At 51.4% G+C, this 13630-nt stretch overlaps 1 protein-coding gene across 3 annotated transcripts in view; it reads left to right on the forward strand.

The window, feature by feature from the left end:
• The window catches only part of LOC144728938 (TNF receptor-associated factor 3-like), a 47785-nt gene that overhangs the window by 22873 nt on the left and 11282 nt on the right, over window positions 1-13630 (forward strand). Inside the window, exons 1-4 of one of the 3 annotated variants that reach the window (XM_078608701.1) lie at window positions 3250-3463; window positions 9290-9417; window positions 10739-10897; window positions 12858-12909. In XM_078608701.1, coding sequence (XP_078464827.1) covers window positions 9317-9417; window positions 10739-10897; window positions 12858-12909 — 312 coding nt within the window. In that variant the 5' untranslated portion in view covers window positions 3250-3463; window positions 9290-9316. Of the gene's footprint in view, window positions 1-3249; window positions 3464-9289; window positions 9418-10738; window positions 10898-12857; window positions 12910-13630 lie in introns of those variants that run through there. The other 2 variants (XM_078608700.1, XM_078608699.1) reach the window with 2 other exon arrangements.

Below are 13630 nucleotides of genomic sequence, written 5' to 3' on the forward strand. Positions count from 1 at the left end.
CTGTTTCTGTCGCTCCCACAGGGCTACCGGTCGTAGTTTAGCAATCGTCAACATCCTTTTTTCCCCCCTTTGTACAGTAATTGAATGTTGGGTTGCGCTACGTAATCTTCTGCCCTTTTTTTGTGTGGCCTTTCGTGGTCCCAATTGCTAATTTCTGGTTTTCTAACAATCATTCGTTTAACGATTTATTTTTTTACTCGCTTTTTTTAATGACTTTACCGTCTTCGTGGTTATTCTATCATTGTTCGGTCGGGATATGTTTTTAAATCCTCTTTCACATCTTTGTTTTTTCTCACCGTGCTCTTTGTGGTCTCGGGGAAGCGGCGTGCCCCGTTCGTTGCTCCACTGTGCCGCCACCACTTCTGAAAAAGAATCAAATAGCTCGGTGGGCTTTATCTGCTAAGCTAATAAATTGTTTAGTTGTATTTGTACATTTTTTAAAAGTGTTTTTTGTTTACCTTCCCTAATGCCTTGCACTCGTATTGCGTTTTTATATTGTTTGTTTTTGTAAAGTTCTGACCCCGTGCCGCTACTGGACATCTGTGAAAAAGAGCTTTTCGCGAGTATAAAATGAAGATTCTGATAGTCGTGCACAGGCATTACAGTGCTCGTTATTTCGTTGTTTGTGGTTGTTGATGTTTTTTCATCATTTGACTTCTGAGGATTTGAAACTTCTGCTTTCGAAGAGGTCTAAATTCCCCCCCCCCTCTCCGACCCAGCTCAGTCAAGTTAACTGCCTTTACATTCTTGGTTCTTTCGGTAAAGTTACGTGACTTTGCCGAAAGAACCAATAATATGAATCCCTGCAGTCACGAAGGCTTTAAATAAAAATTTAACTGCCTTTGTTTAACATGAATGCTTTTGCGACCCATATTATTCACAATAAAGGCAAACTCGCTCAATGAAACCGGTTGTAATTGCCAGTGGAGTGTCGTACACAAATTGTAAATGTTGTGGGTTTATTCTCCAACACACCAGTGTGCTGACTGACGTAGTAACTAAAATGGGTACGTTTTGGTTACGTGACAAATCTTACTGATTAGCGGTGTCGCGTGGTGGTGAGGTAACTACGCGTTTATATTTACGCGATCTAACCCCCCCAAAAAAATCCTTTATTATGATTAACTGCCTCCTCCGTTAATGTCAAGCAACTTATTCATATGGTGGCCACCGACACACTCATGCTCGGTGACCTTTGAACCTCATACGGTGAGGAGGGTCCCTCCAGTGACTTGAAACACTCAGTCACAACATTCTCAGTGGCAGGTGGGGGCTCCCCCACCTCCACCAACCCCCTCCCGTGAGGGTCGTCGTACTCATTTTATCGACCATAAGAAGGGATGATTGGCCCAGTCCTATACCCTTGGCTGAGATGTGAATAAATTATATGAGTGGAATAACACTTTCTTCAAAATGTACTCGCATCACTTCCCTAAACAACACGGTATTTCCCTTAAATATGTAAATTACAATAACTTTAAAAGGCATTGATTATCGCGTGTTTTCTCATGTTCAACCCTTGCCCGTGTGGGGTGTGCCACCGCTTGCCGTGGCCATGCACCTGTGTGGTTACTACCTCGGTTGAACCACAATTCCTCGATGATCTTGTCAAGGAGCGCGTGAAACCATCGCACGAACTCCGCGGTCATCCTTGCAGCGGCAGCTTCTGGCTAGCGATCGAACACAGGTGGTGGTCACCGGATCGCGCGCTCTCAGATGCGCTTCTGTGGCCGTCTGGAACGCTCTTCCTTCCAATATTTGGAAGCTACTGGAGCTATTTATTTTAAAATCTCGATTGAATTTTTTTTTTTTAAATCAGAACTGCTTGTTGTGATTAGTGTGTCCTTCCCCAGCACCTCCCATTAGCACGGTTGGCTATGTACGGTGTGAAAGAAGTTCAAAATACATACAAATACATAAACATAAACTTCTAAATAATGTTTATTTTAGCAGGTAAGGCGCACTAAGCTAAATAGCTCTTTTTTTTCAGAAGAAACCTGGCCACAAATGATAGCTCAACGAAGTGGCTTATCATATATGGAGTTGCAAAATGTTCAATTCCTCACGTGATAGATGCTATTTGGTTTTTGTTGAGATGCCGAGTGTCGTGCTCCTGTCATGCTGAGTGGAGTGGTGGTGCAGCTGTTAGCGTGCTGTGCTTAAAACCCAGTGACCCAAGATCGATTCCCGCTCACGGTTACCAACACTGGTGGCGATTTTCTGAATCGGTCCTGGGCATCCTCTAGGTCGACTAAGCCTCAAACCTGGTGCGGTGTGTAAACATCGCCGCTAGGGAGACAAAGGCGGCGGGCGTGGTGCTTGCCTTGTGTGCCATTCCGGCCTTCATCGGTGATACTCGCAAACAGCACTTGCCCCAAAAGTCTGAAGGCTACACGGGGGATCTTTGTCTTTTTGTCTACAAAGTGAGACTCTACCCTGGCCTCTTGGAGTTTGCCTGCTTACACAAAACGAACTCGTAACGAGAAACTTGCAGGCCGAGTTGCAGTGAAATCTATTTTTTTCTGATTGTTCAATACAAATCATATTTTTGCAATTAGATTTAAGGGGAATTTGTTTTGTGAGATTGATGACAACAACTCGAAGTAGAGTACCATATAATCGTAAAAAGTTTCTCGTAACGAGAAACTTGCAGGCCGAGTTGCAGTGAAATCTATTTTTTTCTGATTGTTCAATACAAATCATATTTTTGCAATTAGATTTAAGGGGAATTTGTTTTGTGAGATTGATGACAACAACTCGAAGTAGAGTACCATATAATCGTAAAAATAACCATTTCAACATTTTAAAAAAACCCAACCCATTGGCTATGAAATGAAACAAATATTTGAAATTGAAATATTGAATTGAACCGACACCCTGGGCGAATATCTCTGAACATCGGTGAGAGGGGGTGGGTGACAGGGAGGTGATGGGGAGGGGAGAGGTGTGGGTGATGGGGGTGATGGGCAGAGGGGGGGTGATGGGCAGAGGGGGGGGGTGATGGGCAGAGGGGTAGAGGGGGGGGGGGTGAGGGGGTGGGGGGTGATGGGCTGGGGGTGGGTGATGGGGAGGGGTTGGGTGATGGGGGTGAAGGGGTGGGAGATGCGGGTGATGGGGAGCGAGGTGATATTGTGGAGGGGTGGGAGAGGGGGGTGATGGGGAGCGAGGTGATAATGGGGAGGGGTGGGTGATGGAGGGGAGGGGACAGCGAGCCGAGGCAATGTTCGTGGCGAGGGAGGAGCTCTGAGTGGGTGGCGCCAAGCTCTGACAGCCACGGGATTTTCCCGGTGCTACAAATAGCTCCGGTTGGGCCACTCGTATTGGCGCTGCTGTTCGGTATTTCCACTATTGCACAGGCAGTAAAATGAAAGTACTGGCGGAATCCGACACTCGCGGACAACGAGCAACAGGCAGCCGGCGAGAGAGCACGGAGGAGACCCCTATCAGAGGTGCGTGTGTACAGGTGTGTACAGGTGTGTACAGGTGTGTCGATTCGGGCTTAATGGAGTACCTGCTGCGGTGTTTAAAACAACTGCACTGGGAAGACAAAGGCCGTCTGCCAGGTGTGGTGCCTGCCACACCACTCCCTCGTGTGCCGTGCCGGCCTTCATAGGTGCTCGCTTACAGCACTTGCCCCCAAGAGTCTGGTAAGGCTATATGGGGGATCTTTGTCTTTGTATCCCGTGATCTGTCTGCGAACCTTTCTCACACCATCTTCGAGACCTCGACGTGCACCTAGCCTGGCATCAGAGCCGTGGTGACATAACCGCCACTTCGTGGTGAACGCCGGTTGTATTTTGGAGGAAGATGGGGTTAGGTGCCAATGTGTGGGGGTGTTGGTGAAGGTGTGGGGGTGTGTGAAGGCGCTTGTGTGTGTGTGTAGGGGAGTGGTGGCGCAGTGGTTAGAACACTCGCAGTACGAACCTGGCGGCCCAAGTTCAATTTGCGAGCCGCTCCGAACGTCGGTGGCGAGAGATTTCTGAACTGGTTCTGGGTCTCCGCGACCCCAAATCGGCCGTAATTGATACCTGAACATCGGCATTGGAGAGACAAACGTGGGCTGGTGTGCTGTTGCCCACACTACCCTCGTTAATTTACCTTGCCCGCCTAATAGGTGCTCCAGAAATGGAATATATAATAAGGCTAAACGGGCAGTTGTGTAGGGTTGTTAGAATATTTATTTTATTAATACCAAAAATGGCACCGAAAGACCAGGTTTCCGGTTTGCCGTACGTACAGAAGTGTCAGCAATAATCAACAATATAATTTGAGATTTAACTTTCTTGAACTGGCATCTGGTGTCGTGGTCTGCGCACTGCGGCTTGCGATCCAGAGGTCGCCGGTTTGATTCCATCTCCCTGTACGGCGGTGCCTGTCCCCCCCCCCCCGAGTGGTGTTAGTTGGTGAACCACAGTCGGTTGCTCCACAAATCGCCACGGTGGCGAGATGTTAACTACCTCGCCTGGTACGCAGGAGGTCGTGAGTTTGATCCCGACCCTGAACGCCTGCTGAATGTTTGGAGTTTGCGTGTCTCTCCCCGTGAATGTGTGGATTTGTCTCTGGGTCCTCCAGTTTTTCCCTCCACATTTAGAATAAACACGCTCTTCAGAATAGTTTTGCCGCTATACATTTCCACACGTTGATAAGCCACTCCATTGAGCTGTCACTTGTTATAGCCAGGTCGCTTCTGAAAAAAGAACTACACTTATCTCTGTAGGGCCATACCTGGTCAAATAAAAAACAGATTTGAGTTTAGTTCTAGGTCACGGCGTGTGGCGGCGCAGTGAGGTTCGGCTATTCAGGCTTTCTTGGTGGCTGCGGATGTGTGGACCAAATTCAGCAGCCTGCAAGTGTCAGAGCCCCCTCCTGGCAGCAGTGGCGGCGAGCGAGCAATTGCAGGGCTGCACCCTTTAACACCCCTCCTCCTCCGCTGAGAAACGAGCACGGAATTTGCCGTGCGGGGGTGACTCGGCTCTGTCTCCCACCACCTTAGCGCAGCTGAACAACTCTGGGGCCTCTCCTCTGTTGGTTGGGCACGGGAATGATGAGTGTGTCACATGGTGGTCCGGGTCGATTTTCAACACTAGGGAGACAAAGGTGGCCCAGCCATGTGTGCTGCTGCTGCTGTTCATCGTGTCGCCTTGTGTGTGTTTTCATAACCTTAATAGCTGCTCCAAAACAGCCCTTACCTTAGCCATTATAAACCATAAATCTTTGTGTAAGTACCATGCACTTTGTGTGTGTGTGTGTGCAGTGGGAGTGTAGTGGTTAGTACACTGCGCTACGAACCCAGTGGCCTGGGTTAGATTCCCGCTCACGGCCACCAACACCGGTGACGATTGTCTGAACCGGTCCCAGGCCTCCCCTACCTAGGTCCACTCAGCCTCAGATGAGCGCTTGGTACGATGTGTTAGCAGCGCCACTGGGGAGACGAAAGAGTCCGGGTGTGGAGCTGACCACCCACCTCCTCGTGTGCCGTGCCGGCCGTCATAGGTGCTCGCTAAAAGCACTTGCCCCAACATTATTTTGAGGCTATACGGGGGATCTTTGTCTCTATATAAGATGTAAATGTTTGTGGGTTTTGCCCGCTTTTATCAGCTTTCGCATCACACTCCAATGGACTTGGTTCACCGATTATGACGCTCGTATATTTGAAGTGTTTTATTAGCATGAGAGCCGGAATGCAATGTTAGATCTGTAGTCCGGCCCCGCCTCGTGTGAGTCGATTTGGGAAAAGACGAAGTTGAGCATTGCGAGGGAATTGTTGAATCCCGTTCCACGTGGCTTTCTTCACCTCGGCGGGTGGGGGCGGGGTCAGGGGAAGGGGCGTGGTCGGAGGGGGGGGGCGTGGTCAGGGGCGGGTTCTGCCAACGCGTAACGGTTTTGGCTGATAATAGTTTTTTTACCCTTTTATCTGGCAACAAAACTGACACCTTTTTTTTACAAGGAGTCATGTTTGCATAGACCGCAATACCTGCAGTCGTAATGCAAACAAAAAACATAACTCTGATAATGTATGCACTGTCCTTGAAGTTGATTGGTCTACACCCGAGACAGCTTTCCTTAGAGCCTAGTCTCATGGGTTGGACCAGATGACGCCAAAAGGCGCACAACTCAAAGACAATGCACCATCAGAGTATGAGAGCTCGGGGTAAGCATTTACACCATTGGAACCTCATTTGCCAAACCAATTATCATATTTTTTACTGGCAAATGAGGTTCCAATGGTGGTTTTGGCTGAGCCGAGTGCTGCACCTCCATCTGTTGGTGGGCGCCACGGTGGCTAGGAGATGTTAACTACCTCGCCTGGTATACAGGAGGTCGTGGGTTCGATCCCAACCCTGCTGCTGTATATTTGGAGTTTGCGTGTCTCTCTCTCTCATTATCATCACGGTGGCTAGGAGATGTTAACTACCTCGCCTGGTATACAGGAGGAGCGTGGGTTCGATCCCGACCCTGCTGCTGTATATTTGGAGTTTGCGTGTCTCTCTCTCTCATTATCATCACGGTGGCTAGGAGATGTTAACTACCTCGCCTGGTATACCGGAGGAGCGTGGGTTCAACCCCCGAGCCTGACGCCCGCTGTGTATTTGGAGTCTACGTGTCTCTCTCTCCCCGTGGTCGCGTGGATTTTTGTCCGGGTCCTCCGGTTTTTCCCTCCACATTTAGAATTAACGTGTGTTTAGAGTATTTGGCTTCTAAACATTTCCACGTGATGAGCCACTTCGTTGAGCTTTCATTTGTGGCCATGTCGCTTCTGCACAAGGGCTACATGGCTCAGTGGGTCTTGCCTGGTAAAAAAAAAAATTATATAGTTTAGTTTCTAGTTTTATCCGTTTATGCCTCTTTTTGGTGCGTTCACCCAGGGCCTCGCGGTCCCATCGTATCTCCCGACGCACGGCTCCATGGCTTTCGCGTCGCGTCGCAGACGTTCGCGCACGTGAACCTGGATATCGCGGCTGGGGCTCGGGCCAAACACACCAACGCCACCGTTGATACGGACTCGAATGCCACCCGCGAATTGCACACTCAGCCCCTCGGTAGCGATCGCGTAACTCCTCTCCGTGAAGCAAAGACGACAAGCGATTGCTTCTTCATGTTTCAAGAGCCCAAAGGCGTTAACGGCACATGGTGCGAAAGCGGTGATTGCACAACGCGGCCCCAATTTCGGAGGCAGACACGCACCGCAGGACGGTCCCCGGTTGCCTGGGCGTGCAGCATTCGGCAGCCGTCGACAGGGAGACCGCCGGCTCTCCTGGACTACCGGGAACATGCAGCTGTAGCCCAGTGGGTCCTGTGTGTACGCACCGTACGTAAGGTGGACCGTGCTAATCGGAAGGACAACAAACTAAACACAGAAAGCAGTTCTAATAAAATTAGTTGTCAATGTAGATTATTAAAAAATGCATAGCTCCTGGCAGCTTTCTAATATCGGACAGGAAGAACGTTCCAGACGGCCGCATAAGCCCGCGATGCGGTGTGTGAGTCCGTGTGTCTCTTGTGATGAGTTTATGGCTTTTTGTACGAGTCTATGGGTCTCTGTAAGTACGTATATTGAACTGCACCGTACGTAGTCGACCGTGACAGTAAGAGCGTTCCAGACGGCCGCAGAAGTGCATCTGAAAGGGCGTGATGCGGTGACAGTCCTGTGGGGAGTTTGGCAGGGTCACATCCTGGATATCGCATGCCGACCTCAATACGCCGGCTCAGTAGCAACCAACCTGTCAAGGGCTCGCCCTCGGAAGAAATGGCATAGGCCGTGAACGTGACTGGGGAGGGTTTTTCAAACGCAATGGAAATCTTTGTTGCTAAGCGTAAGCAACCCTGTGAAGCATATCAAGCACCTAATACTTATGCAAGTGAGGAACGCATTAATTAGGATACGTTTTATCTTAACCTAAATGCTATGAAATGAAATAAATAAATATCTGAAAGTGCCATGCTGTGTGTAGTGTGTGCAGCACACTCCACCTCTGGTGGTTATGTAGAGTGCTCAACAGCCCTGGCGATCCCGGCATGTTTGACGCCATCCATGAAGTCGATTGCACCCGGTACACGCAGTCGAGTGTGCGGTACACTGTACTGTATGCGTTGGGCATGACACAGAGAGACAAACTGCATGGCAAATCATTGTGCGAGAGCCAATACTGGTTCCGTTGTCTCAGCTATGTGAGAGATTGGCCAGAATTATTTTATTATTGGACGAACATCAGTCTAGAAAAATGTGGCATCTGTCGAGCCGGGGTCTGGCAAGGTTTGGTTTTTTTTTACTGTCAACTTAAATATTGTTTAGTCTTCTGCCATATTGGCCTTCTAGGCTCGTGTTTTAACTAGAAGGCATTTGTTGACGCAGGCAAACGCTGGACTGGTTTTTGACCTTGTGGTGCTAGTCGGCAGAGTCTGAAAAAAAATAATCGAGAGTTTTGTGTTGGAATTGATGCTCGTAGGCGTGGAAGGCCAATAGGCCGATAGACTAAAAAAATGTATCTTAGGTAAATGTGTAGCTTTGGAAAGAGAGTTTATATTCATTTCACATGTTACCTTATAAGCAGTGTCATGGTGATGCTGCTCACGCAGGGTGGTGCGCCGCTAGCTGCGAGAATTCTGAATGGAGATGTTTTTTCATTTCGTGTCGTGACAAGTACGGCACAATTAGAAATATCAACAGCAACGTTTTACAGAAGTTACATCTGTACTTGAATGAATGACCTGGCTTTCTCCACCGTGCACACGCGGCCTCGCCGGCCACTATAAGGGCAGTCTCCTCTCTTGCATACGCAGCCCCGTTGGCCACTATAAGGGCAGTCTCCTCTCTTGCACACGCGGCCCCGTTGGCCACTATAAGGGCAGTCTCCTCTCTTGCATACGCAGCCCTGTTGGCCACTATAAGGGCAGTCTCCTCTCTTGCACACGCGGCCCCGTTGGCCACTATAAGGGCAGTCTCCTCTCTTGCATACGCAGCCCTGTTGGCCACTATAAGGGCAGTCTCCTCTCTTGCATACGCAGCCCCGTTGGCCACTATAAGGGCAGTCTCCTCTCTTGCACACGCGGCCCCGTTGGCCACTATAAGGGCAGTCTCCTCTCTTGCACACGCGGCCCCGTTGGCCACTATAAGGGCAGTCTCCTCTCTTGCATACGCGGCCCCGTTGGCCACTATAAGGGCAGTCTCCTCTCTTGCATTCGCAGCCTTGCCGGCCACTGTGAGGGCAGCTTCATCTCTTGCGCACGCGGCCGCACCAGCCAGGTTCCTCTGTTCACCAAGCGCCGTCGTCATCGTTGTGTTGTGCAGTGGACACGCCGGCGGCTCTGAGCCCGCATGGCTGCACTGCTGCCAGGAGTCGGGCCTTCAAGCCAGGCCTCGTCACTGCACACAACACTCATTAAGGACGGCACCCCGGCCTCCTACCTCCCAGCCAGGTGAGCGGCCACGTCACCCCTCGCACCTCTCGCTCCAAGCGTCTCGCACCTCACCCCGCTCACCACTCAACCCTCTCCCCTCTCAACCCTCAACCCTCTTCCCTCGCAACCTTCTCCCCTCGCAACCCGCACCTTATACCGCTTACCCCTCCCACCTCACCCCTCCCACCTCACCCGACTCGCCTCTTAACCCTCTCAACCTTCTCACCTCTCAACCCTCACACGGCAACCCTCACCAACTCGCTGGTAGCGAGCAGGTTACGAAACCTCATTTTGCTTACTTTGTAGATTTTAGTGTGTGAGTGCTAACACGTCGAAAAGAATTTAAGACAAACTCCTAAACATTTAATATTTTTGACGATAGAAGTCACTTAGACCAGGGTGGGTGGGGGGGGCGGCCTTCATCAAGCAGCGGGAGTGACCCGTGGCCGATGACAAGTTATTGTATGTGTGGACACGTGTGGGGGTGCGTGCGGGACGCGTGGGGGACACGTGGGGACATGTGCGGGACGCGTGCTGGATGTGCGGGACGCGTGCTGGATGTGTGTGAACGCGTGCTGGATGTGTGTGGACGTGTGCGTGACGTGTGTGGACGTGTGTGAACGCGTGCGTGATGTGTGTGAACGTGTGTGAACGTGTGCGTGATGTGTGTGAACGTGTGCGTGACGTGTGTGGACGTGTGTGAACGCGTGCGTGATGTGTGTGAACGTGTGCGTGACGTGTGTGGACTTGTGTGAACGCGTGCGTGACGTGTGTGGACGTGTGCGTGACGTGTGTGGACGTGTGTGAACGCGTGCGTGACGTGTGTGGACGTGTGCGTGACGTATGTGGACGTGTGTGAACGCGTGCGTGATGTGTGTGGACGTGTGTGAACGTGTGCGTGACGTGTGTGGACGTGTGTGAACGCGTGCGTGATGTGTGTGGACGTGTGCGTGATGTGTGTGGACGTGTGCGTGACGTGTGTGGACGTGTGCGTGACGTGTGTGGACGTGTGCGTGACGTGTGTGGACGTGTGCGTGACGTGTGTGGACGTGTGCGTGACGTGTGTGGACGTGTGCGTGACGTGTGTGGACGTGTGTGAACGCGTGCGTGATGTGTGTGGACGTGTGCGTGACTTGTGTGGACGTGTGCGTGACGTGTGTGGACGTGTGCGTGATGTGTGTGAACGCGTGCGTGACTTGTGTGGACGTGTGCGTGACTTGTGTGGACGTGTGTGAACGCGTGCGTGATGTGTGTGGACGTGTGCGTGACGTGTGTGGACGTGTGTGAACGCGTGCGTGATGTGTGTGAACGCGTGCGTGACGTGTGTGGACGTGTGCAGCGTGGGAGGGGAGGCGCCCACGTGCGGCTACCGGGAGCACTTTGTGCACCCGCCCGAGGACAAGTACCGCTGCGAGCTGTGCCGCCTGCCCCTGCGGGACCCCCGGCAGACCGAGTGCGGCCACCGCTTCTGCGAGCCCTGCATCCGGCCCGTGCTCAGGTGAGTGCTGGCGACCGCGACGATGTCCATGTATGGTAGGCACGTGTGTACGTTGAACTTATTTCGCACCGTACGTAGCCGACCGTGCTAATCGGAGGTGCTGGGGGAAGGACAACAAACTAAATGCAAAGCATTTCTAAATAAATGCGTTTTCAATCGAGTTGATTTTTAAGTGCACAGCTCCAGTGGCTTCTTAATATCAGATGGAAGAGCATTCCAGACGGCCGCAGAAGCGCATCTGAAAGCGTGCGAGTCCGTTGGTCTTTGTGTGATGAGTCTATGGGTCTCTCTGTATGTACGTATATGTTGAACTTCTTTCACACCATACGTAGCCAACCGTGCTAATCGGAGGTGCGGGGGAAGGACAACAAAATAAACACAATGATGGTGATTGCAGGGATTTATTTCAATTGGGTCTGTCCGGAAAATGTTGTCGCACCCGGCACACCACGTCCATCAAACCTCTCGAAGTGTCCGGGTCTGCCTGCGATCCAGAGAATAAGCCATGAGAAGTGAAGCCCTGTTTGAGTGTATATGTGAAATTAATGGTGTTGGGTGAATGATCGGTAGTGTGAATGGTGGTCTGTGTATGTGTGTAATTGGTGATCTGTGTATGTGTGTGATTGGTGGGTCCGGCAAAAACAACCCCCTACCTCCTCGTGGTGCCGGACGGCAATGCTGTGGTGGGCAGTGCCGTGGGGGGATGGCCAATTTAGATTGCCCATTCCCCTCATGGCGTCTGTAACCACCACAGCGGCCAAATGGGAGCTCTGGATGGGTGCGAGGGGCTGGTAACCCCTTCAATGAATTGCCACTAAACGACGATTTAAAATGTAATTAAGCTTGTGCAGGAGGCCCCGGGGAGACAGGCGTCTATGACGTTTCCTGGCCAAACCCGATTTGGTGGAGCCAGGAAACTGAATCCTTACCCTCGGGGCTCCTCCAGAAACAACAAAAAGCCACTTCGGATGGCCACGTGGAATGTTCGAACGCTCACTGCGGAGGAGAGGCTGCCACTTCTCTGTCGGGAGCTGGATCAGTACCGCCTGGATCTCTGGTATTCAGGAGGTCCGGTGGACCGGCGCTGGCTCCTGCCACCATGAGGGGTGGACAGTCCTCTACTCGGGGCAGGAGACTGCCAAACAACAGGGAGTGGCTCTTCTGAACAAAAGAATGAAGGGGGTGTGGGAGCGTGGCGGTGAGGTGTTGGAAGCTGTAAGCCCCAGGCTACTTTGGGCTCGCCTTCCCATCAACCAGAGGCGAGGAGTGGTGGTCGTGGTTACTTATGCCCCCACCGAAGACAAACATCCGTGGAGGGATGCAGGCAAGGCCAATGAGTCAGATGCCTTCTATGACCTCCTGTCAAAGGTGCTGGCTAAAGTGGCCCCTCGGGATAGAGCCTGGCACAAGCGTCGTGGTGACGTCACCGCCGCTTAGTGGGGAATGGCGTTTGTTGTTGTGATTGGTGGTCTGTGTGTGCGTGTGATTGTTGGTGTGGGTGTGTGATTGGTGGCCTGTGTGTGGGGGGAATGGTAATGTCGTTGTTAGTGCACTTCGCGATGAACCCACTGACCCAATCAGCACTTTCCCTTTCAGTCTGCATAGACTACACGGGTGATCTTTGTGTAAATGATCGATGGTGTGTGTTCATTTTGGGTGGTGTGTGTTCGTTTGGGAGTGTGTATCAAGCGCCGTGTGTGCCTCCAGCTGCATGTCAGTGTGTACGCTCGTAGAGTGGTCACCGCCGCGACTTTAATGGTGCGTGTTAAGCGGTGAGTGTGCTGTTCGCCGATTCGTAAAAACATGTTTGGAAACGACGTCGCGTTGGCGCCACGACAGCGCGCCCCCCGTGACCGTAGCTGCTAAGTGCTGCACGTTGACCTTCGTGCGAGCTGCGTGCTGTGATTGGGCAACCCCTAACGTAAACCGACGTTGTGCGTGGGGTTGTTTATTTCTCCAGTAAAGCAACACCGGCATGCCCAGTAGACAATGAACTCCTTCAGCCGGACAAGGTGAGCACACTCGAGCACGTGCACACTCACGTTCACCTGCTCTCACTCCTTTTGAACACGTAGGCTCACTCCTACTGATTCACACACACAAAGACAAATACCCACCCCGCCCCCGCCATGTAGCCTTAATGGACAATTGGGGAAAGTGCTGTTAACGAATGCAGTAGGGGGGGTGTGCATGATCATCCTCGCGCCTTTTTCTTCCCGGTGCTGATGTTTAAGCACTGCGCTAGTTACTGATTTGAGGCTGAAGTCCACCTAGAGGAGTTCCAGGACCAGTTCAGATATTTACCACGAACGTCTGCCATGGACGGGAATCGAACTCCGGATTTGGAGCACGGTGCACTAATGACCGTTACGCCATCGCTAACACTTACACTCGCTCAAAAAGAGACTGTCATACACCTGCCAAAGCTTCGACAAGTAACTGTTCGACGCACGTTTTATCATACTTGTCACGAGCTGATTGTTACGCGTGGCCTAGATGCTACGAGACGCTACAACAGTGCGCGGGTGACGTGGCCCAGCGTTAGAGCGTTCGCCGCTTGGTGCAAGCGTTCACGGTTTAGAATCTGTCAGGCCGCCCTGGTTAATACTGCGTGTGTGTAATAACCGTAAAAGATCCTGTGAATTAATTTGAAATGATCAGGCCATTATGTGCCAGTGTCACGGTCCATGCTTTTGGTCCGAAGTTGAAAGATTTCCTGCAATTAGTTCAATT

The sequence above is a fragment of the Lampetra planeri genome, chromosome 30, assembly GCF_965212315.1.
Source record: "Lampetra planeri chromosome 30, kcLamPlan1.2.h2, whole genome shotgun sequence".
Lineage (NCBI taxonomy): Eukaryota > Metazoa > Chordata > Hyperoartia > Petromyzontiformes > Petromyzontidae > Lampetra > Lampetra planeri.